Source organism: Rattus norvegicus, chromosome 7 (genome assembly GCF_036323735.1).
Source record: "Rattus norvegicus strain BN/NHsdMcwi chromosome 7, GRCr8, whole genome shotgun sequence".
NCBI classification, from domain to species: Eukaryota; Metazoa; Chordata; class Mammalia; order Rodentia; family Muridae; genus Rattus; species Rattus norvegicus.
In genome coordinates, this window is record NC_086025.1 from 47,089,672 (window position 1) to 47,116,080 (window position 26,409).

A 26,409-nucleotide genomic window follows, 5' to 3' on the forward strand; every position below is an offset into this window, starting at 1 on the left:
GGGATAAAATGATGAGGACATTTTTTGTTGTGGTGGTTTTATTTATTTATTTTGCTGTTGTTATTTGTTTTTTTTTTTTTGGTTTTTCTTTTTTTGGTTTTTGTTTATTTTTGAGTTTGGAGAGGTGTTGTTGTTGTTATTATTATTATTATTACTATTATTACTATTATTACTATTAATTTTTTAATAGTCCGGCCAGTCATTGCCCTCCTCCAGGTCCCACCTTCTACAGTTACTCATCCCATTCCTCCTCCCCTGTCTCTCTGAGGATGTCCCCTGTCCCTGGAGTCCATACCAGGCAGTCTTCTGCTGTATATATGGTGGTGGGGAGGAGGCCTGGACCAGCTAGTGTATGCTGCCTGATTGTATTGCCTGATTGCCAAGTGTATTGGCTCAGTGTCTGAGAGATTTCAGGGGTTCAGGTTGGTTGAGACTGCTGGTCTTCCTATTGGGTGGCCCTTCTCCTCAGCTTCTTCTAGCCTTTCCCTAATTCAACCACAGGGGTCCCTGATTTCAGTCCAATGGTTGGGTATAAGTATCTGTGTCTGCTCAGTCAGCTGTTTGTTGGGCCTCTCAGAGGACAGCCATGCTCTGCTCCTATCTGTAAGCACAACATAGCATCAGTAATAGTGTCAGGACTTAGAGCTTCACCTTGAGATGAATCCCAAGTTGGGAGGGTCACTGGACCTCCTGTCCCTCAGTTTCTTCTCCATTTTTGTCGCTGAAGTTCTTTTAGATTGGAACAATTCTGGATCAGAATTTCTGACTGTGGGATGGCAACCCTATCCCTCCCCTTGAGGCCCTGTCTTTCTACTGGCTGTAGACTCTCCACACTGTTGGGCATTTTCCAGGTTTCTGGTACATTCAAGAGGATCCCCCAACACCTCCTCCCAAAGGGTTACATATTTCCATTCACTCTGCTGGCCCCCGGGGCTTCTCTCCTGTCTCAACACAACCCCCACCATGACTGATCCTGTTCCCCTTTTCCCCTCCCCCATCCTGTCTCCCACCCAGGACATTCTCTCCTGAAAACAATCACAGGAGGCAGAGGTAGAGAGGGGGGCAGAGGGAGGTGGTGAGGAAATTTAAAGATGAAGTTCCACTAGAGACCATAAGAGCCAGGAAGTAGAGACCCTTTCCACAGGGGGATGGGGATGGGGGTGTCGGGTGGGGGGCAGAGGAGGGGAGATGCGAAGCACTGACCTGGACTATACTCATGGGCTGCATCATTGTGTGCTTCCTGTCCCTGGCCCACCTGCAACCAGGCTGTGTCTTAACAATTTTTCATATCACTACATTGGAATTGATATTTGAACTATTCTCCATACGTTTTAAATAATACTTTTAAGAACAACGACCATAAACATTTTGCTTCACTGAATTATTTTTCGTGTCTATTTCCTTTTGGTAGCCTAAGAGGAGTGTTTAATCTATGGACACTTCTAGTTAAAATCTGGACTTGGTTATGCAGTTTCCCTCAAATGTTAGAGCTATAGAGTCCCTCTTCCTTCTTTCTTTGATTTTTCTCCTAAGGACATTCACACATGACACTATGCCACCCATGGCAATCAAACAGACAGATCTCTGCCCCCAACACTTACGGAGCAAACCATCTTTGCTGCCTTATTCACTCCATGAAGGATAATGACCAGAGCTAAATGTATTTCAGTAAATAATTTCAGTGACCCACAAAAGGCAAGAAAAAAACTAAGTGCATTTGTAATCCCCTAAGGAACTATTGCAGTCTGGAAAGCCTTTCAAAGCAGTGTTCAGATGATGTAGTAAGGCTCTGTGGGGGTTGGGAGGAGGCCAAATCAAAGGATCTATCTATCTATCTATCTATCTATCTATCTATCTATCTATCTATCTATCCTTAGCAAATAAAGAAAAGTTATGAGAATGATGGACACAAGAAATTTTCTTAAACAGAAATGATTCCTTTTTTCCCCATCTGCATAATCTGAAACTCAACCATTATTCTCAAAAGAGGCTTCTTATTTTTGCTAATCCAATGGTAGAGACTTCAACACCTTTTTTCAAATTGTGCATTCTCTAATCCACTTGAATTTTTAACACTGGTGCAAAGGGTTTTCCAACAGCTTCCAGAATAGTGTCTCTGCTTCACAACTAGTGCATAATAGAGAATTTAATTCAGATGGTCTGCTTTTACTATATATGCTTTAATTATACATATTATAATTAACATTGCCACACTACCATCTTTTAATAGAAATCAAATTATATATGTGTGAAACCTGATTTATTTAACTGGATCCATTACAGAATTCCCTCTGCACACTTTGCCATTGAAAGCTTTTCTCATTTTGAATAGTAACCCTTTTTTGTGGATGTCCCCCATCCATGATTTTCATATAAAAATTTTAAACTCATTCTTATGATCTTGATATGTGATAGGTATAGAAAAAAGATGGTCAATGGTAAGATAGTGTTGAGAACATTGTGTTATAAATATGTGTAGCATAGATCCTAGCCAGTATAATTTATTAGGATACTCAATAGTAAGAATATTGAACTCATAAAACTTTGGCCAAGCTAACCTAGGCCATTTTGAGTCATAAGCAGATCCTAGTCAATAAGACAGTAGAAATTCTACAAAGTTAAAGCATCACAACTTAGGAAATGTCCTTCTCATGCTCGATATGGAGGGATGAACATATGGAAATATTTCAGAACTAGTTGACAGTGTCCTTCCCCTTACTTCTTACTTGCATTTTTGAATGCTGGCACTGGTGGGTAGAAGGAGAAACGTTTATGGAGAATAGACATGTGGATATGATAAGCAAGATCTCAGTTCAAATACCCGGCAAACACTCTTCTTTTGGGAGGTTATCCTGTTACAGTAATAATCCAGGTTATTTATGCACAATGGGCGTGGTTTCATCCTTATACCCAACCACATCTTACAGTCATTTAACACAGCAACCTCCGAACCCTGCCTGGGGACCACACTCTGCTCACACAGTTGAAAATGCTAACATGAAAGGTACTTAGAACAAGACGAATGCTGCAATTTTATGAGCCAGGGATGAATACTGTTTGACTCTACAGTTCCAGGGGATCAAAAAGAAATAGGAAAAAAAATGGGGAAAAGACATATGGATCAAGACTTCCTCTCATCTTCATACCATGCAGAGCTTCCTCTATGAGAAACAGCTCATCACCCACATCATAGAATGCTGTGTAACTAAATCTCTGGTGCCTGAGTACCTGCTGGATTCACATTCAGAAATCACTGTTCTCGAAACCGTGTGATCATTACTCTTCCCGAGCCAAACTGACATGCAAAATTGAGCCGTATTTGCCTTGGCTGCCTCTCTAAGCCTTCTCATTCCAAAGCTGTTCCCTGAAACATCCCAGACAACCTCATAAAACACCTTGTCACTGGACGTTCACATAGAGAATAGAAACAAATCCATACTTAGCACCATCTGTGTATGGGAAACAAAGGGATCAGAGGACAAGGGGGGCAGTGCTCTTGAACTTGCAGAATGCTATACAAAGTCCTTTTGGAAAGCCCACACTGACACGAGATACCATGTGCCCTGTGGCTTAACATTTAGAGATTCTGAGGCAACTATATGAAGCAAAATATGTGACAGTGGAAAATTGAATGTAGAAAGATTATATGCCGGCACTTCTTCAGGTACATGTGTTAGGGAAGTGGCAGGGTCGACATTTAAAGTTTCACCCAGAAAAACCCTTTCCACCCATCTAGTTAAAAATGATGTCACAAGTTACAACAGAATATTGTCATTTAAAAGATTGTGAAAACGCTTAGCAGCTCTTTCCATAGTTCAGATGTAGCAAAACTATGTGTTATAGTTATACATATAGAGGAGCAGCTGTTCCCAGATACAGGAAGGAAGAAAGAAAGGATGGCAGAAGGCAGGAAATCAAGGCTAGGCAAGAGAGCACAGGCCTCTGTGTGCAAGAGGCATGAAACATCAAAGGGGAGCAGCCATCTATATAGGGAACTCCAAGACAGCAAATGAAACCATACAGAAATTTACCCCGGAGACCATTCCATCTTCATTACACGTGAAGGGTAAGGTCACCTTGAGGGACGTTAACCAAGTGTCCATAAAAGACTAAGTAAAAGCAAAACTCCGTTTAGGATATCCTAGACACCCAGGCCAAGTGATACCCCAAACTGAGGCTATATAGTTTGCCCAGCTAAATTTCAAAACTGGGATTCACAGTTCAGCTTTACAAGGAAAATAATTTTGAGGAAGATGAAATTAGAAATATATATATATATATATATATATATATATATATATATATATATATATATATAATTAGTTGGAAAATGAAAGGTAAATGACTGCCATGAATCCTGTCCTTGGCAACCTGGACTCACCTAGTAAGTCACTATAAAGTGCCTGCTCCAGATCGCCCAGCATGGTGAGAATCACGTCCTCATCCAGGTGAGCCGTCCCTTCCCGTAGGCAGCTTTCTCCCTCCTCTTCAGCCCAACTTCGGCTTGTACTGCTTGGCTTGGAGGACCCGTTCTCATCTTCGGACTTGCTGTCTTCATCACTTTCGCCATCCAAGCCTCTTCTCGCAGGCCAGTCCTCTAGGTCATCAGCACAGGACTGGCTGCCTCCTGCAGGCAGGCTCCATGATCCCGAGCCGCTGCCGTGATACAGTGACTGCACAGACCTAGACAGAAACCTTGAGAGACACCTTCTTTCTGCATAGTTGGATTCTCTCTGGCTAGCCTTTGCAGCGTTTCCAAACCAGTTGGAGATGCGCACAGTAGGTCTCCTCTCCCCCTCACTGGAGAGGGAAAGGTTGGTCAAAGACTTTTGTTTCTGAAGGCAAGCTCCCTTTTTCTTTACTTCTTTGCCGCAAAACACAGAGAGCCCAGCTGCCTGCTGCATGGTTCTAACGCCTCCTTCTTTTCAGTCGGACTTCATATTGTCTCTTTACACCACAATTGTAACTGTCCCTTTCTGGTTTTAATTAGCACGTGCACTTCAACAAAAGCTCGGGCTCAGACATTCACAGGACATTGTCGAGACAGGGTAGACACAATCACTTTCCCACAATTGATCTTGCCACATCGTTTCACCGATCAGCAGTACTTACAAAACATTTTGCGTAAATTATGTCTTAAGCCAAAAAAGAGTTCACGAAAGACTCTGCTCCAGCTGAAAAAAAGTCACCCAGGAAGCCAACTCTGTTTGCCTGGCTTCATCCAATCGTACTTCTCAGCAGGATGGTGCGTCCGCATTTCCCTCTATTGCTTCTGTGTTCCGAAATGCAAGGTGGAAGCCAAGCAGGGTGTCTCTCGTTCCCGCCCCACAGCCTTGCTTCTCACCAGCCTTTCCGCTGATTGAGCTCTGTGAAACCTTTACTCTAACAAGCTGACACAGTGCGGCTCCTGCAGCAGAGCCCACCGACAGCAAAAAACGAAGCCAGTAAGCCCAGCCCTGACTGAGCCTCTGTCGTCTTTTAGTATTCCACCTGCATCGTCAGATCTCTGGTTCTCCCTTGCTGCTGCAGTGGATGCTGCTAGCTGCCATGGCAGCAAACATCCTGCTAAATTAAAACAGAGGCACCACGGCAGCAGCTGGCCAAGCGAGAATGCCACAGGTTTCAGAGCCAAGCCTGAATGAGATGCTATACGACCGATTCTCTGCACATCTCAATGACTCTCAGCCAACCCAGCCTCCTACACAGGAACACACACGCTCTCACACACACTCTTACACAGCACGCTCTTCCTGATTCTGAGAATGGCTATAGCTGCAGGCAGCTGAAGCAGGCGGATCTGCCATCCGACTGTGGGCATTCTTGCTGTCAAAGCACAAATCAAATTCAAGAGTGTAAAGGACCCGAAAACTGGAGCCTGACTCCCTCTCCCCTCTGGCAGGTAATGTTTTAAAGGGAAAGACCTCATCCTATCTTCTGAAGAACAAGTTCAAGGTGTTTTACCCCTTTAAATTCTGAAGATAATGAATAAAATCCTACCATGATAATGAAATTAAGATTTCTTCCTTATTTCCTTCAAAAACGTGGAAGAAAAAGGTCTTAACTGAAGTAAGTTACTCAAACTCAAAGTTTATAGTCCCGTGCAGAATAAAAAGATATAAAAAAATAAAATACACAATGCACATTATTACTGTTGTATACCACCATGTACATTATGATTTTTGAACATCACAATGTACATTGTGATTTTTTTTGTATATCGAGCAGTTTCTTAAGTCAACTCACACATAAACTTATCACAGTATAATCAATTCTTAATAATTCATATTTTGCTAAATATAGGAATCTTAAATGGTATTTTTTTAATTTTTGTCTCATACTGGGTGTGTTCACCATGCTATTAGGATGAAATCCAGGTTTTAGGCCATTTTGTTTTCACAAAGCAAATATGTGTTATATCAGAAATCACGTACAGCCTAGATGATTCAAAAGGCTATTAAAGAAAAATAAAAGAACTTTTGAAGATTTTCTGTTCCCAAATACTATACACTGAAAGGGGGCATGGGAAAATAGTGTATCAAGTATTGTATTATGACAGTGAAGTATATCAGTGAAATTGCATATAGTCTTCATTGTCTTCAGAGAGGATAAATAAAATCGTGATTTCCACTTTCAGTTACAGTTTCCACTCTCAAGTGGGAGAAACTCCCTATTCCTACATATATAAAATAGCACAATAAAATTCTTATTGCTTTCCACTGATGACAACTTCATTTGAAAAGGGAATGCCATCCCATGGCCCCATTCAGTGCACGACATACTTAAATCCAGGTTATAAATTGGATGGAAAGAAAGGTTATTAATATGATGTCATCAACAAGCCAGTCATCAATTACAAATGTTGATTACTAATTTTCACACTTTAAAAAGTTGTGCTTACATAATACATGTTTAAATGAAATATATATATATATACATATATATATCTGAAATTGATCATTATGCTTCAAAATCAATTTTGTTACAAAAAAAATAGTTTCTTCCTTTCAAGTTTATTAAACCTAAGTGTTTTCGGACTATGAGACAATAATGCAGTTCTTAAGGTGGAAGTGTTATATTTCTATGACTCAGGCTGCACATATATTGCTTGACATACGGTAATGTAGCCCAAGGCCTCACTGAAAGGAACCCTAATACTTTATAGGTCAAAGAGCTGAACTTCTGCATGTATACATGAAAGCAATAATTATACCCTCCCCTGTCAAAAGGGTGTTTATGTCCCAATCAGCTTAACCAGTGGTTTTCCAGTTTCTCTAAAGAACCACTAAAAGGACTTATTAAAGTACCATTTTGAGGCACTAGCCCCACAACTCTTCATTTAGTAGGTCTTAGAAGGTCGTGACATTGCTTTTCCAATATGTTCCCAAGCACTGCTGGCTCTGAGACCCCATTTTGAGAGCCACTAGGCTGAGATTAGTGGTTTCTAATTGAGGATGGCTTTTGTTCCCTAGGAGACATTTGTGGGTCCAACGGGAGAGGTTGACATCTACAGAATGGGAGCGATGGTGCTGTTAGACATCGTAGGATGACAGATTCCAAAGCATGCACAAAGGACCTGTGTACTCTCTAATGTCAGCACCGTCAAGGTTAAGAAACGTTGTTCAAACTGCCTTTCAAAACAAAAGTGCACTTTGTTGATATCAATATCCTCCTTGTCATGGTTAACAGCTCTTTCTCTGGTATATTTTACTCTGAGACCCATACCAAGACCACAGACTGGGACATATTGATCTTATGACATTGCAGAGATGAGCAATGTCCACAACAAATCTCAATGCTTCTGTTCAGGAAGGGCCCATGTCATTGTTTTTCCTACTCTCATTTTATTTATCAAATCAAATGGCCTACGTCATCCTAATTCTCCTGGGCCAGAAATACAGCATTCTCTTTATGGAGGAAAGACTGTAAACATGGGCTAAATTCCACAAAACCAAGCAAAGAGGAAACTGTAGAGAAATAGCATACATATTTCGGAAAGATAGCCCAACAAAAGAAATGGCAAACGGGGGTGGTTGTCATTTTTTCTCCGTATTTAAAGATTTTATAACAAGCATGTAATTACAGTACTTTTTTTGCCCCTGGAAGCACTAGATGTAAATTTGCCCTGACAACTGTAGGGAACCTACTTACATCACTACAGGCATTCGTCACTGCTTTGTTGCCTGTGCATGGCACAAGGGTATTTTTATTTATTTGGATTCACACAGAGAAACGCATGTTATACAAGGTGGAGGAAAAGCTTCCATGGAGAAAAACGAGAATGACTGCAGAAATGTGACTCATTCTAATTTTGTCTAATATTTATGAAATAAAATATATCCAATATAAGGCCCTGGAAAAGAATGCTCTCAAGTCTTCTGTAAACATTGCTATCATATTTTGCTATTTGAGTAGAATATCTAAGCTAATTTGAATCACAAGAGCTAAATCTCCTTAGACTATATAAACATTCAGGAGATGGAAATTCTAGTGATCATTTGCAAGGCTCTTGAATGCCAGATATCACTTATATTTTTTAAATGTAAAAATGCAAGTAACCACTACCTTATCCTTTGTCTAAACCTATACATTTGGTTCTACAGTAATTCCATGAAATCATCTACTTATTTCAATATTATTTCTTAGAAAGCAAGGTTCCAGGTACTCAATATATTCCAATTAAAGGTTAAAGACTGCATGGCACAAATGTTGCACATAGAGAACGTTATGCAAAAGGAAGAGAAAAAGGCAAATGTGAACTTAAGTGGAAAGCAAAATCTAAAGCCACTCTACAATGTGACAAACATTTAAACTCAAATTACATTTGGTTGGATTCCTTGCCACTGAAAGAAATGGTCTCAGGGAATAAACTCTCTCTGGCAAAGCAGGTAAAAATACAAACAAAGCTGAAGCAATGAACATACATGACACGTTCATCCAGGAATACAAAACCTGAACTGCTAGTTCTTGTGGAGTGGAATACAGAGTATCACACCTGGAATCTTAGAGTAAGTGCTAGGAGCTGTAAACCAGTTTATTCACTGCTACGGATTTCATATGCATAAAAATAATTATTAGAATCATCGTCATCGGATTAGGTGAATGGCAGGCATCTTTCTCCAAAAGACTCTGAGGAACTAAAGGAAACTTGAGGGATGTTCTCACAACCTTGGAGATTATTAAAATGTTATGAAGATTCTTCAACTGCAAAGGCGCCGCATTTCTAACCATTACCCCACACCCAAATTGAATTACACTAATTTTTTCTACAACATTTTCTTGAAAAAAAGACATTTAAATCACTACCAGTGAGATATTACATCAAGGAGAATGTAGACAGCTAAGCCTCCCTCTTAGCAAATCCCTCTAACCAATTTCCACTGCGATATGAACGAAGTTCGCTCCTTAAAAGTATTATAGTCCTTACAGGCCATATATCATGCAAGTAATGGGACAGAGATGGATTTGACAATTTTTAATTAAAAGAAAAGGGCTTTCTTTCTCCCTGGGTAACGTACCAAATTTTTCAGAGGAAGAGAGAGGCAGTTTCATTCTTCATATTAAAAAAAAAAAACTACAGTGATGATATAATTTTGTTTTCCCACTCAGGTCTTTATTAGTTACATTCCTTATTGCTGAGACAAAATACACAAGGAGAAGCAACTCAAGGATAGAAAGGATTGATTCTCAGTTTGAGGTAGAAATTCTATCAGGTGCAGTGGGTGTGACAGGAGCTGGAGGAGACTGGCCACTCAAACCTTAAGTTAGGAAGAGGGAGACTCAACTATGGAATGGAAAAGCCTGCCCCCAGTGGTCCATATCTTCTAGCACCACAGTTCCACATCTAGAGCCTCATGATCTCTTTGAGGTCTCAGACCTTACTGAGTAGCACCGCCAGCCAGAAATAGGAGCATGCATTCAAACACCTAAGCCTCCTGGGAAAGTTCAGCTTGCAAACTTAAAACAGTCAGAGCTTTCATTGAGTGCTAACCACCCTATGTTTATCTTGAGCCCCATTGACTGGCAAGTCTCCCAAAGCCTAGAGTAGTTCTCTCCTTCCCTGCATGCTGTATACACGTAAAAACTGTTTAGGGCTCTCCCCCATCCAGCATCTCATTTATATAATATCCACATGGTTTTTCATTTCAGAAACAGCAATTGGATAGGAGTTAGGTCTCAATTACAGACTAGGATATAGCAGTAAATAAAACAGACACAGAAAGGAAGGGTTCTATTCTAGCTATATCTTGAGAACACAATTATTCTACTCCTTTTAAACTGAGTAGAATATTAGCAGTTTGCTTGTTTTGTGCAGTGTTAAAAGTTCAATTTATGCATTCCCATTTATAGGATAGTACTTTCTCACTGAGTTATAGTGCTAGAACAGCACTTTAGTTCTTGTGGAGATGGCATACAGTGTTGTCCATATTGAGCTTCTGAGTTTCTGAGGGGACAGTATAGAAAAATATCAAATATTGAGAAACACACCCAAAGTTTACTCCCATACTCCTGAGTTCAGAAAGCAGGCATTACACATAGGACCAGTAACATAGGGTAATGGACTGTACATGAGGTGACAGAGGTCACAAAGGATTCTTTAGTATCAGACCTGAGAAACTGGAGGCTTGCATTACTACCAACCAACAAGGAGAGATGCAAGCCAAAGGGGATTTGAAGGCAGCCTTAGGGCGTGATTTTAAATGTAGTGTGTTGGAGGTATATTTGAGATATTTAAGTGATACTATGTAAGGAATTAATACCTGAGTCAGGTTGCATGGGACAAGACAAGAGGAGAGAAAATTTTGTGAGCCGATAGTGTATGAATCACATCTACAGCCACAGATTACTGTTGTACACATGTATAAATAAAGTCTTGGGAAGATAACAGATTTGTTTCAACGATAGGAAATTAGGATGAAAAGGCATGACTAGAAATGAATACCAGGAAAGAACAAACAGTGAGGTTTGGGGGGAAATCAATGGAATGTTGAAATCAAGCCAGAAAGTTTCTTAGACTCCTGGTTAGAGGTCAATATGATGAACCATACAGTTTAATCCTTAGATTTGGACAGGTCTTCAATAATAACAACTTCAATTAAGAGCAATTTCAGTGCAGACATGAAGGGAAAAGGCTAGTTAGAGTAAGCTAGGGCAACAAAGAGAAAGGATTAGTGGCTGGTTTGAAGGTTACTCAGAGTAGGACAGAAGAATTAAATTATAGCCGTGAAGTTGGAAGGCAAACAGATGCTGTCTTGTATTATATTGAAATTAGAGATATGTCATTACTTCATGGTCTAAAAGGATAGTTTGGTATTGAAGGGGAACATTAGCAGGGAAACGAGAGTAGAGTCCACAAAAAGAAAAGTAAACACGTGGTAAGTGGGTATAAATGCTCTAGGTAGGTAGAAATGGGCACAGAATTCATGGACGTTCTTTCTCTGCATCCCATTTTCCAGTAAAGTGACATGACAGTTAAAAGGTCTAGTACACCATATGCAGCCACCAAGCCCAGACACTATTGCTGACTCCAAGAAGTGCTTGCTGACATAAGCCTGTTATGAATGTTTCCTGAGAAGCTCTGCCAGAGCCTTACTGATACAGATGAGGATGCTTGCAGCTAAATATTGAACTGAGCATGGGAGGTCAAATGGATGAGTGAGAGAAGGAACTGAAGGAGCTGAAGGGGTTTGCAACCCCATGGGAAGAACAATATCAACCAACCAGACTCCCCAGAGCTCCCAGAAACTAAACTACCAACCAAAGAGTACATGGAGAGACCCATGGCTCCAGCTGCATATGTAGCAGAGGATGGCGTTGTTTGGCATCAATAGTAGGAAAAGCCCTTGGTCCTGTGAAGGCTCATTTCCCCAGTGTAGGGAAATGCCAGGATGTTGAGGTGGGAGTGGGTGGAAGGGGGAGCATCCTCATAGAAGCAGGAGAAGGGGAGTGTGGGAGAGGGGGGGAACTTGGAAAGGGGATAACACTTGAAATGTAAATACATAAAATATCCAATAAAAATAGGTCTAGTACAGGTAGTATTAGAGTTTTGAGGAAAAAAAGGAGCAATATTTTTGTCTAAGAATTTGAGGAACCAAGCAGAGTTTGGGAACATAATGGTTACTGGGGCTGTTGGATAATCTTAAGGTTGAGGTGATGACTATAGAGTGTATCACTTCAACCAGTAAGTGAATTTCTTTATATGTATTTATTATTGCATGGGCCAGGTAAAGAATTGAGTAAAACACCTGTTATTTTGGTAAACTAAGAGAGGATGAAGGAATTAGGTGTGTGTGGAAGGGGAAGAAGTAACTTCCAGTTACAAGGACTGAGCTGACTAAGAAGGAAAGAAGGCATAGGCCTTTTGAAAGTGACAAAAAACAAACAAACAAAAAAAAAACGGATAAAGTTTATAAACCAGGAATCCTAGCAGGGTCATTGTGGAGTCAGGGGACAGTGGGGAGAGGACTGTAAATGTCGGAAACTTCAAGCAATAAGAATAAAATTTATGGGGCTGGAAAGATGGCTCAGTGGTTAAGCACACTAGCTGTTCTTCTGGAGGAGCAGGGGTCAACTCCTATTCAGCTTCTGGTGGCTTCCACGTGTATGGCATGTGCCATACACACACACACACACACACACACACACACACACACACACACACATACATACATATATATGCATATATATATATATATGATGTACAGGAGTCACAGCAATGATGTTATGGAGAAGCTATAGTTCCTGATGAGGCCAAGGTTGAGGCTCTGACTATGGGACTGTGTAGCTCTGGAAGGATTGTGAGATAAGGTCCCTGGAGAAGGCTAGCTTGTTGGGAGAGCCATTTATTCGCACCCTTAAAATATCGCAAATAATGGCAGGGATTGCACCGGAGGAAGAGACAGTATTCCAGATAGTAAAGCTAATTTCAAACACATAATGGTAATAAGAGTGATGTAATAGCACTGGATTCATTTCAGCATCTATTTTCCATTTCTTTCCTTTCCCCAAATGTGTGACCCATATAAAGAACTCATTACTTTCATAAAATACTATTTCCTTACATTATTATACTAATATCTGGTTTATGTTTCATTTTCAAATACTCTATTAAGATACCAGAACATTAAATAGAAATATTAATTAGAAATATGAAAAATGATTAAACACAGACAGAATACAAAGCTCGAAAAATTAAATATGGATTATATAGTCCATCAGCACCACTCAGTGTTAGGTTAGCTTTAGAAAACAGAGCTCCTCTGTGAAACCCACAATGATTCAAATTTAAATTCTACTGGAATTCACTTGCAACTATAAGTTGGAGTGCTTCTTCTACTCCATAGGCATAATGCAGATGTTCATGCGCATTCAGTGTGGTAATTAAAGATTCTTCATATCATACTTTATAAAATGTTTGTCACAACACAGGGACACAGCATCATCTTGACACTTCTCTGAAACCTCTGGAGTCTATAAATACCATCAGCATAGTCCTATGTTCACATCATAATCCCTCCCCCTTCTCCGCACTGGCCCTGCGCTGTATTTTCCGTCAGAAATCAAAGACGCTTCATCAGATCACTCGTTTTCATTCCACAGGTTACTCCTGGAGTGTGATTTTTATCACGACTCTCATTATTCAGTGATGGCTATTTCAAGAAGGGTTCATGCTCGCTGGACTGAATTTCACGGCTATCAAAGTACAGACATTTCTTAACCTCCCCTGTTGGGGTTACCTTTTTGATCCTCAAAACATGACTTAGAGGCCTTGAAGTAACACACACATTTTCAAAAAAGTAATTTGTTCCTCATGTTTTGGCCTCTGGACTTAGGGGTGAACACATGACGGCCAACACAAAGATTTATTGGAAAAACAGACATGCCTCTACCTGCAGGTCTAACAGAATTTCTTAAAAAACTCTTTCTCCTACTCATGACAATATAGTTTTCTAAGAAGTTTCTTGGGTCCTCATGAATGAGAGTAGGACTATATTATATATAATAAACATATACATAAAATTATATTACAGGCTAGCTACATAACCCTAGGCTTATATGGATTACTGAAGAAATACTTGGCTGATGCTGCAAATCCCCTTTCCCACAATCAAAACTCTGCTTACTGTACCTGGGAGATTTGCTATTTTCTTATATCACCTACATATATACATCGAAACACCTTCCCAACTAGATTTTTTTCCAAAATGTACACTGGAGTAATGCTGTAAACATCATGGAATTAAATCTAGGATAGGATTTCATCAGTTATAAATGTTACATCTTTGATATGTCTTCAGCCTCCATATGTATCTAAGGACTACTCTACTAACCATAGAAGACTCCTGAAAAGCAAAATGCCTTAAAAAATTACACTTTCAGGTTCTGAAAGAATCACCATTTTGTTTTTACTCTTTTCATAGTAACAAGGAGATCGTCTTAACCAGAACATCGAAACGTGTGAGAAACTCTGAAGCATGAAACATACAGAGTCCAGTGGTGCAAAACTCAGACAACCAACCTGATCTAATAAAACGGGGAGATTCCAAAAACACTTACCAGATAGCTCTTCTAGGCATTGCTTAGCTGTCTTACTATAGGAAGAATCCATTTTGGTGGGGCTAGTACAGGAGTCAGCAGGTGGTAAAAGGGTGCCTTCATTTTCTGAATGTGCTCTGGAGTTAACCAAGAAGACAGAGACAAACAATTGTGGTCACCAATGACTCATCAAATTAATTCTTCTGCACAAGAAGAAATAAGTTCATTTCAAGTTTTCCATCAAAGTAAGTAATTTGTTTTTTGCAACTGGGATGCTCCACAGATATTTATCTGTATGAGAAATTAGGAACTTTATATGCCCAAGTATGATTTTACATATATATATATATATATATATATATATATATGTCATATATATCATATGTGTCTCTCATATGAGTGAGGTATTGATTCAGATCTCCTGGATTTATCTGCACTTGAAAGCTTGTATAGTTGATTGCAATCAATAGCTGATTGCATTGGGTGTGGGGGCAATTTTAATGCCTATGTTACAAAATGTATCTAAAATAGAATGCAAAAGAATAAATAACAAATAGACAGTGAAGCACAGATTTCACTATGATGATCTAAGGTTCCTGGAACATTAAAGCTAGACAGAAGCAAATGCTTTCACTGATCTCCCATACTCTTATATCTGTGTGCAAATAGTGTCCATGGACATGTAGTTAACAAATAAAGGATTGTCTAATAAAATGGAAGGTAGTCAACTTAGGAATCATATACTTTTGGTATTCCAGTCTTCCTTTTATACAGTTTCTTTCCTCTACACACAGGTGAAAATTCTAGGGATCTCTTGATACAGGTACAAATCGTACATATATTTGATTCCAAAGCTCATGTTTGAGTAAATCACAACATGAGCCACTGAAACACAGGATTCAAGCTGGCACAACACTGTGAGCTGCTGGGCTATGTGCTTTTCAGAGACTCCATTTGCCTTACTTAAAATTCCATTTACAGCCCTGAGAACTAATGTGTAGCAAGTCATCTGTAATTATATCTTAGCTTAAGGACACCTATAGAAATGCTTGTCTATGAAATAAAATGCCAGTATACTTCTGAGTCATGTTTTAACTAATCTATGGCTATTATCCTAAATCGTAGTTTTGAGAAAAATAAAATGTGAATGTTGCTATTAGAACTACCTCACATTTATGCTACACCTTGCAGGTGAGGTCGGCTATCTCAGTACTACAAAGGCAGAGACAAGAGCACCAAGTGTCTAAAGCTGAGCTGGGATATATGGTGAGCCTGGCAGAGGATAGTAGGAAGATGGAGAAGAAAAGAACAGAGAAGAAGGAATACATGGAGAGATGGCTCAGTCTGCAAAGTGCTGGCCACACAACCCTGACCTGTGTTTGTATCCCCAGCATCCACATCAATATCTAGATGAAGTTATATGTCTACAATCTCAGAGTAAAGAAGGCAGAGGTAGGCAGATCACTGGAGCTCAATGGCCAGCCAATATAGCTGAATTAGGGGACCATCATGGTTAGATGAATAAGAAGGAGAAGTCCTTTCGTGTTCTCTAGGGCCTCTTATTCTATGTTGAACAAATTTAAATAGTGAGAGTGAAGTACACTAAAGTCATTGAAGAAAGCTGCCCGGCACTGTCCAAGCACTGTCTAACAAACCCCCGATTAGACAAGCTGGCTTCAACTCAAGACTGGCTTAAAATTCCTGCAGGTTCACTATTCAGGGACTTGTGTCCCAGAAGCTGAGTTACCTTAGGTGTTTGCTGAAATGACTGGCTAAAGCCCAATGCTAGTTGTTTCCTGTTAGATCAACACAACAGCTGTCATGGGACGCAGAAGGTGTGATAGTAATACTTATAAAATTCGGTGTCACACTGGGAAAGTCTAAATGGAACATGAAAATATTTAGAATGTCATGAAAGCAAAGATTTTTTTCTACCCAAAAACAGATCTTAAAAAGCATGTCTGAGCCGATGACTGTAGCTGCTTTCCTCACACCGTGAACTGATGAGTCAGCCCTGTTGGCTATACCTCTATTGTCCCTTATCTGAGACACTTACAAAGAGCCTTCACATTTCTATTTGCTCCATTTTACCTCAGAATTTCCATTTGATCATACTAGTGTGGGAGTGCATACTTCTAGTTGATTACCTTTTGGTATCTTTTTCGTTTAAGGCACAGGAGTATATTGTTTATGTCCTACCTCCTGGTTGGCTCTGCCCTGGTATTCTCCTTGTGAATCATTTACAGAAGTCATCATATGGAAACAGATTAATTGCTAAAAAGACTATAAGACACTGAGCTCCACCTCATTTTCAAAAGAACTTAGAAGGTCTCCTTGGTGTATTTTTAGAAGTGGGTCAGCTCAGACATCTCTGTTCCAAAATGACAAATAGTCCTCTCTCTATTTACAATAGAACTGGAGTTAGATTTTGTTGTGATCCAGCAGGATGTAATCCACACTAATTACTAAAGTTTTGCCTTTTGCAATCAAAGTAAGTAGCCAAGGTTCTTGACAATTTCAGAATGGTCTCTATTCTTGGGATTAGTATATGTCAGTGTAATAAAAACACTTGGGTCTTATCATGAAACTATTTATAAAGATTTCAAAATTTCACAGGAACACTTTGACATAGTTAGTATTGGAGAGTCTCCCTCTCTGATCCACACAGAGTGACATGACAGAAGTGCACATTACATGTACCTACTGAAACTATGGCTTGGAAACACTGTTTACTTTATACACGGTCCTAGTTTTCCAGGTCTACAGGATATTACTGGAAGTAGTAGAACTAATAAATCTAAATCTCCACAATGATTACCGCAAAACGGAAAGTCCATTTTTATGTATTTTCTACGTGACAAATATTGGTCTAGCGTAATATTTATGTAACAACACTCAACTTTACTCCAATTCTGCAAGGTGGGGGTTTACAGGCAAACAAATTTTAGTTTCCAGCTGTCTGAGCATTGTGACCATGTACGTTTGACTTTGTGTATGTTTAACCAATGCCCAAACTAGACTACCTGTAAATGGTGACCTATCAATTACTACTCTGACAATTTTACCGCACTCATAACCCATGAAATAGAATCCGACTCTATTAGTCCTTACTAGACACTCTGATTGTATTTCAATTCCCTTTGCTAATAGATCAGTCTAAAAGGGACATCATTGAATGCAATGGTGCCAACTGATGTATTCTAAACGTTACACTTTACTGGCCACTTAAGCAATTTGATAACTCATATTAGGTACTGTACTATCAGATTTTAACTTTTGTAAAAGAGTACTTTTATATTGACCTAAATACAACAGTGCATAATTTGTGACGTAAAAGCATATATATATTTATATCCAGATAAGTTACTTTTGACCGCTTAGGAAACCTAGAAGCAGTAACATGGTTTTAAATATAATTCTCCATGAAAAGAAACCAGGGCTCCCTGAATAACAGATGAAGCCAATTTAGGGAATACACAAGATGAGTCAAACGAACTCTAGGGCTTTATTTGTCATTATTAGAATATAATTTTAATTCAGCCATGAGACTTCAAAGGATGCTGAAAGCTTTGAGATGATGAAAATTAATAATAGCGTTTTCTTTTACAAAAGTTTCAAAATATCTTACTCCACAAATGTTTATTAAATGTAAATGAAATTAATTTTAAAATAGAAAACTACAGGGAATATTATCTTAAAGAAGACAACATATCTTATACCAGAAGAATAGCAAATATAAGTAATCATATATTACCTGTAGATTAAGCCATGGGATGAGCATAGCTTTATTTGTCTGCCACTGAAGGAAAATAAACCCATTTGTCTAATGATGGGTAAATATCAGATAGAGCCAGTAAAGGAAAAAATTGAAAATTGGCCTTTAAAATATCAATACTGGAGAAGTCAAGGAAAGACTGTAGAACAGGCTCCTAGGAAGACATGACTGGTGTGTGGAACATTAATTTTAAATTGCTTAAAATGGTGTTTTGGGGACAATTAATAAAAAAAACACCTTTTCGTGTATTTTAAGTACAACACAACACACACACACACACACACACACACACACACAGAGAGAGAGAGAGAGAGAGAGAGAGGGAATTGACAACATTACGTTAAGTTTCCTACAAATTTAATTTTTTTTCCAGATTGCCTGAAAGCAAAATTCAAAAGCCAATACAAGAAAGGTTGGCCGTACCCTTCTATGCTTAGAAAATGTGAACTTACAGCAGGGTTCAATACAAGAGTCCATCTTCCAGTAGCAGGTCTGTATTTCATCTTTATAACCCTGCCGAGTGAGGGCATTTAGACTACTCCCCAATGCACAAAAATGTATCAAGTCTAGCAAAAGACAGGCTCGCAAGATAAACATTCAATAGTCTTTAGTGTGTGCTGATGACCAATTATGCCCCATTCCCACAAATCAACAACTGTGGATCACACAGCAGTGAATGGCCAAGGATGCACAAAGCTCTCTCTGGAAGACGGTTATGCGCTCCACATTTCAATCCTCATAAACTGAGAGCTCCTCCTACACAATTCATTGTTCAACAAATAACCCGAGCTTCCGCAGTGTGAGCACTTTAGAGACCAGTGATCTGCATTCACCACCTTTCAGAATCCAGCGCATTCACATGACAATTTCTCATGTAACTTCCTAGGGGAATCTGGACTGCATAAAAACTTACAACCCAAATTTCATCTAACATCTATGATGCTGTTTCAAAAGTGGTACTAATTTACATCAAAAGGAAAAATGCTTAAAATAATAATTCATGGTTAACTCATACTTAATAAGTAGATTTACAATACTCGATGATTTTTGTTTCTTCATTAGTCACATTTTACCTGCTAGTCTAAGGGATCGTTTTCTCTTTGAAGAATGTTCAGGTAGGCCCTACCTCAACTCCTTTGTTTATATGAGCCTGCATTATATTCCACACATCGCTTTATCGGTATTTAATATAAATGGAGAAAAAGTAAAGAATGTAGAGTTTAAAACATTTGATGAAAAAGGCTAACCGTTGCTTTCATTTGTTTCTTGTGACTCATAATCAAGTCTCATTTCTCCTGAATTAACTAGTTGAACTATTTTTTTTAACATAATGCTGGAAATATGGAGACATAGGTATGAAGTAATACATTCAAAAGGAATAAACAAAACATGACAGATAGAAAAGACAGATTTTAGATGTTTAAAGTAGACTATGAAACCCCAGTCGTGGTAGATGATAATAATAATAATAATAATAATAATAATAATAATAATAATAATAATAATAATTTCCTAAGACATGATGTCTTCTCTCACCAATAGCACAGTAACTGGGACAAGGAGAAGAGACAACAATTTACCCAGGACATTAACAGATAGAGACAGTGGTGGTCTAATCCATAAGGTTTTAGAGCAGTGGCCCTTAACTTGTCAGTCGTGACCTCTTGGGGTCTCATATAAGATAATTACATTTAAATTCATAACAGTAGCAAAATTACAGTTATAAAGCAGCACCAAAATAATTTTATGATTGGGGGACACCACAAAATGAGGAACTGTATGTGAAGGGCCACAGCATAAAGAAGTTTGATACCCAGGCTCAGTTCAGGAGCACACACACTAGTAAAGAAGGTTGGGAAGCACTGGTTTTTTGAGGAAAAGAAGGACAGTATCAGGAACTAGATTAGTGGACATTCTTACAATATTTTTTTGCACAAAGACATGGTTTTGTTTGCCCATGACCTGAAACTTAAGTGAAGTTTAAAGTAATGGACTAAAGGTTTTGGCACAGGAAACTTTAAAAAGAGAACATATTTGGGCTGGTGCTAAGAGGCTGTAACAATTGAAGACACCAATACCACTGGCAAACAACTTCCCCAGATGTAATGAGACAACAGAAAAGGTTCCTGAAGTCAAAACCATACCCAACCCTGGAGAATGCAGGAGCATTTGAAGTGGGAAAAGAAGGTCTACACTGAAGGAGTCCCCTGATTCCCAAAAGCAACTAGGGAAAGTCTCCCAGTGTGAGGACAGGAGGTATTACACCTGTGGTCCACAGAGTCCAGGGTACATAATTGGCTGGAAGCATAACTTAGCAACCTTATCCACATGGTATTAGTATTGCAGGCATTGGGGATATAAGACTGATTGTCTCATAGAGTCCTACTTCACAGTTTACAAGAGCAGCTGAAGACAGGCAATGTGGAGTTTGATCCCTTCCAGGAGGGTGATTTCAGGTCATTGTGTGAAACTATGAAGGTAACGCTTAAGTCGCTTTAGTTGCAGTCTGACTGAAAATACTGTATGTGTCCACATCATAGGATATCTGCCAATGGAAGTTGCAGTCACGGGGCAGAGGTGTGTGTATCACAAGGAACAAAGCTGAAGTACGTGGCTACTTAAAACTATTTAATCTTCAGAAAATTTCATCATGAGCCCACGGTGCCAGACCTAGAACTAAAGGATTTGATACCCTCTCTGCTAGACTTTGGTTTTATTTAGTTCTCCTCACACCTTGCTATGGACCGATCCTTCCATTCTCAGAATAGGGATGCGTACTGTGCCTCTTTGAAGGTGGGCAGCATGCAGCTGGTTTGCTGTCACTGTTTATCTTATAGGAAACCACATGGAATATATTGTCTTGAGTCTCGGGTGAGATGTAGACTTTGTACTTTTGCATGACTGAAATTTGTCAAGGCTGTGGGGACGATTAATTGGTTGGATGGTACTTTGCAAGGTGAGTTGAAGGTGAGACTGTGGAGACAAGGTGTGGAACGTTTGAGTTCCAGTGACATGCTTGGGCGCCATGTCTTCCAAGGGTGGATTTTTGATGACTACTCTCAATTGCCAACTCAATGAGATTGAGAACCACCTGGAGATGGGATTCTTGGCGTGCTCGTCAAGAGGTATCTGGATTAGGTTAATTCAGGAGGAAAGACCCAACCATGCACTCTGAACACTTCCCTTGCTTATCCTGAAGTTTGGATTCTACAAAAAGCTCCGTATACTTTGACTTGAATGGTGAGCCAGGGCAAACCCTTTCTTTCTTATGTTGCCTTTGGAATGCTACCTTTTCGTGCTTAAACCACAGCAACAAGAAGGGAAACTAAGAAAATAGAGACATTCTACTTATCTTCCTAGCTCTAGATCATTGTGGAATTTCCATGATTACAAAAGCTAAATGTAGTTTTCTACTTTCTGTGAGGTTTTTCAGGCTGAATTGTAGGGATTTTTTTTCATTCCTTGCTGAATCATATAGCAAAATTAGTCTGTCTCTTGTCTACTACATTTGAGACAACGGTTGGTGAATGAAGTATGAGACCAGCCTATCTTACATGCTTCTACTAAACATTTATTTCTATTCTTTGAAAATTATTTATATGTATGTATATATGTATACATATATGTATATATATACATATATGTAAATATATATATATAAATGCTGGTCTTTTTTTACCCCTATTACTATCTCCCTTGAGAATGGCAAAGTGTCTCTGACAGCCTTATATCCTGCAAATTAATTTCTAGAATATCCAAGGGACCAAAAATATGAAACATAAGAAAAAACTTCTCAATCAAAAACAAAACCACAAACAACAACAAAACAAAGGGATACAGAACTGAGAAGAAAGTTCTTCAATGAAGAAAACAGATAGCTAAGAAATAGCTTTGGGATGTTCAATGCATTTAATCGCCATAGTAATGGAAATCACAAATAGTTGGAGATTGACTTACCCTAGTCAGAATAGCTGCTGTCAAGAAAGTAAACATCAAATGCTGATGAGGTCGTAGGGAAAGAACACTGTATCACCATGGTTAGGGTGAAAACTCTATGAGCACTATGGAAATCAGTGTGGCATTGTCCCAGACACTGTCAGAAGACCCATATATAGCACTCCTTGGCATATATACATAAGACTCTATACCTTACTATGCAGATACTTGTTCACTTGCATTCCTTTATCCTATACTCATGATAGGAAATGGAACCAGTGTAGTTGTCTATGAACTGATGCACAGATAATAACATTCTGCTGTGTATACACAATAGACTTTTATTCAAGTACTAAAAAAATTGTGAGCTTTAAAAGACAAAAAATTGTTTGCTATGAGCTTATAATACATATGCAAACCCCTGAAGTCATACTAGTTAATTACCTACAAAAGGAAATGGCCAACAGCAGCAGAAGCTGAGGGGACTAGGAGATACAAATGCTGGCAGAGACATAGTGGATATTCTCAGAGTACATGGCAATGGTGGTTTTTGCAAGAAATAGCCAGTAAGCGGACATGAGTTATAGATCTGAAAATTAGTCTCAAGCGACAGAGAGAATGTCTGTGAAGGCTCTTGAGCAGGATTAGGTAGTCTATATTACAGCAAGTCTGCCACACTGCAATGTGCTAGCAGAATGGATGCAAATCCACATTGAGTGATAGCTAGGAGGAAAGTGATTTTTGTGAAGCTTAGGAGAGATTCAACAAATGGTTATCTAAGACAGAATTGGATACAGATTCTCCTCAACTTCCAAAGCTTACCATAACTTGAAGACTGCATGGTCAAAGCGCATCAAATACAGAGCTGTAGGTGTACTGCACATTGTTACTGTTCGCCAAGGAGATCTCATCACTAACTGGGAGATGCAGTGTCTGGCTACTGTCCAGTTTCATTGAGAATATCCTATTGCACATCCCTAGCTCACAAAAGGATTAAGGTCTGAACCGCAAAAAGTGCAGTTCGTGTTGGATGGCACATCACTTTTCCATTATATTCATGACAAAAAATTTTGAGGTAAACCATCCTAAATCAGAGATCTCTCTATCTAAGTTATATATGCAAAAGTTCAAAAATTGGCAGTATGTATGGTGTGACTGCAAAGGGCCCTGAAGTAAAAGTGGAGAGGCTCACTGGAAATTTGGTGAGAATTGGTAAGTAGAAATAGGAAGAAATGGTTGACTTGGGTTATGTTTTGAGAGAATTGGTAGGACTAGCTAAAACTTAGATAACCTGGGAGGGAGTGGTTAAAAGTACAAGATATTGATTTTTCTTCTTATTTGTTTCCTTCTGTCCTCCAACCATATGGGCATGAATTTTGATGAGAATCTCCTTGGCTACTTTAATTAGTAGAATGTATGTGGCACTTCAGAATTTATTCCTTTGCTCCTTTTAATGACTGACTTGGAAGGGCCCATCACATGGGGAAAGTACCACTTATGGGCAGATGGTTCTGAGTTGTTTGAGAAACCAGGCTAAGCAAGGTATGAAGAGCTATTCAGTAAGGAGTGTCCCTTCATGGTTTGTGCTTCAGTTACTGCCTGTAGATCTCTACCTTCCTTGACCCCTTGTTCTGACTTTTTCAGGGAGAGACTATTACCTGGAAATGAAACACGAAATGAACCCTCCCCTTCCTAATTGTTTTTGGTCGTTAAGTTTTATCATAGCAATATTAATCTAACTCAGACAGTAAGGAAAGCCTACATTAGGGAGGTAAAAGGGAAATAAATCACCCTCATCCCAATAATTTTCCAATTCCATGTAGGTTACTTAAGTATGTACATATTATGTATTTGTAATTTTCATTCATGTAAAAAGTATATATTATGTCAATTTATACTAGTTAAAAAGTCCACAGTTTTTTATGATAAATGGTATTTTGAGGTGTAGACTTTCTTCTAGGCTGGTCTCAATCATTCAGTTCCCCCAACTTCCCACTTAAGTGTTGAGATCCACAGGTATTCACTACCATGCCCCATCTCCAAGTGATTGAGAAATCTGCAGATGTATTGCTGACATTTTCCAGTATGAATTGCTTGGTAATAGTACTCATTCTTTCCACGTTGAGAAAGAACTGACAAGCAGAGGAGAACGTGTCCTCACGTTCAGGCTCGCTGAACATAAGATGTGTGCAGTCAGTCAGAATCAGTTTCAGAGGTAAATTTTGCAGGCTCTGTGAATTTCTGAGATCATTACTTTTCAGAATTTAAATCGCTGCTCCTCCATTCCTAATAAATAGGGCTACTGTCACATATTAATGGGTTTGTGGTGAGGTTTATGTCAGGAAATGGATATCAATCTTGTAACATGGGCAATGTCAGTATGCAAGCATCTTACAGATGATATTTTAAAAGATGATACTGCCATTATAAAGTCATAAATCACAAGTATTATCATATCTAAAATTAACAACTCCTATAAACCATGTCCAAGGATTTCAAGGAGGATTCTTACATAAATAGGAATGGTTAGAATGAGAAAGGACATGGAGGTCTACATTCAAAATGTCATGAGTCAGGAATATAAGGAGGAAAGTGCAAGTATTTAAAACATTGTCTTCAGAGGATATAATTTTATTATTTATTATTTATAAAATTTTGTGATAATGTTTCATAGTTCTGTCATATATATATATATATATATATATATATATATATATATAGTGTTCTGTTCTTTTTATTTAACTATTTTATATTATTGACAATATCCTAAGTGTAATCTTTGCCGTTAATGGTGATGGTTTCACATGGGATTGTTTCCTTTAATCTCTTAAAACAGCTAGCCTCCATCAGAAAGATTTGTAGAAGGCCGTGTAACACATGAAAACATAGCATAAATATCAAACATATCTTGAATAGAGTCACATGAGGTGGCTTCCATTATTTCATCTCCGTTTTACAGACTAGAAAACTCAAGTTCAAAATCCTTAAGTCTGTTAATAGAAGCCACATGACTAACCATTGGCAGCAACCAATACGGCTCTAAGAGCCATGGTCTCAGGTATGTTTGGTCATGTTTCTAAACAACAGTCATGCAAGACTGTGTCTGCTCTCTGTGTTCCTAGCCAGTAGGCCATAACACCATGCATCTGTAAATTTTAATTTACAGGGAGAAATGAAAGATTCAAAGTGTACGGAGAATCTGTTTGGGTTTCATGGCAGACCAACAAGCACTACCAGCTAAGCTGTGTTCCTTTGTCAGAGTTGTACACAACCCCAATGGAATATTAGTCAAATACAAAAGAGGAGAAAGCCTGTCATTTGATATATAAGGGATGTTATCTGGAGGACAAGAAGGTGTGACACGTAAGCCATTTTCTTTCCTGCATTTGAGATGTAAAAAAGGGGACAGGGCTGATCTCAGACAACTAGAGAGTAGTCATATAGTAGTGACAGGGATGGTTTTGGGAAATATTGTTCAGGGATGCAAAATTTGTCTTCAATAGGAGAAATAAGCTCAGGAGACCTGAGGTTTAGTACAAGATGGTGACTCCATGTGGTAATAATGGAACGCATGCAAATTTCATAGAGGTAGGATGAAGTATGCTCATGACACAAATGGTAACTATGTGTGCGAAAGCATGTTAGTTAGCTATCTTTTTTTAAAATATTTTTTCTTTCTTTTTTTTTTTTTTTTTTTCGGAGCTGGGGACTGAACCCAGGGCCTTGCGCTTGCTAGGCAAGCGCTCTACCACTGAGCTAAATTCCCAACTCCTTAGTTAGCTATCTTTAATCATTTCACATGCAAAGTGATCATATATGTAGTAATTGTATTTAATTTTAGGTCTCAATTTTAAATATTGAGGAATTACCACTAAATAGCTCTGGGCTTTATACAGATAAATTCAGTAGCAATGTGGAGTGAAAATAGGCTACTTTGGTAATTGTATAGTAGTATGTATATATTTTCAGATATAATCTATCATTGAGTATTTGAGGAATACAGTTTAGAATGCATATCTCAATTATGAAATTGTAATACAGAGTTATCTCAAATGTTGATGAAGATTGAGAGTACTGAATCACGCTGGGTGTGGTCCCATACACCATCAATCCCAGCCTGATCTGTGCAGTGAGTTCCAGGACAGTCAGGGATTCACAGAGAAAAC

General features: G+C 38.8%; 1 protein-coding gene across 16 annotated transcripts in view; it reads right to left on the bottom strand.

The window, feature by feature from the left end:
* Nav3 (neuron navigator 3) overlaps positions 1-26,409 on the bottom strand; it is a 788,263-nt gene that overhangs the window by 151,095 nt on the left and 610,759 nt on the right. For 13 of the 16 annotated variants that reach the window (XM_063263475.1, XM_039079115.2, XM_063263477.1 and 10 more), the window contains one exon: positions 14,554-14,669. In XM_063263475.1, the coding sequence (XP_063119545.1) occupies positions 14,554-14,669 (116 nt within the window). Of the gene's footprint in view, positions 1-4,381; positions 14,525-14,553; positions 14,670-26,409 lie in introns of those variants that run through there. The other 3 variants (XM_063263478.1, XM_039079119.2, XM_063263479.1) reach the window with 2 other exon arrangements.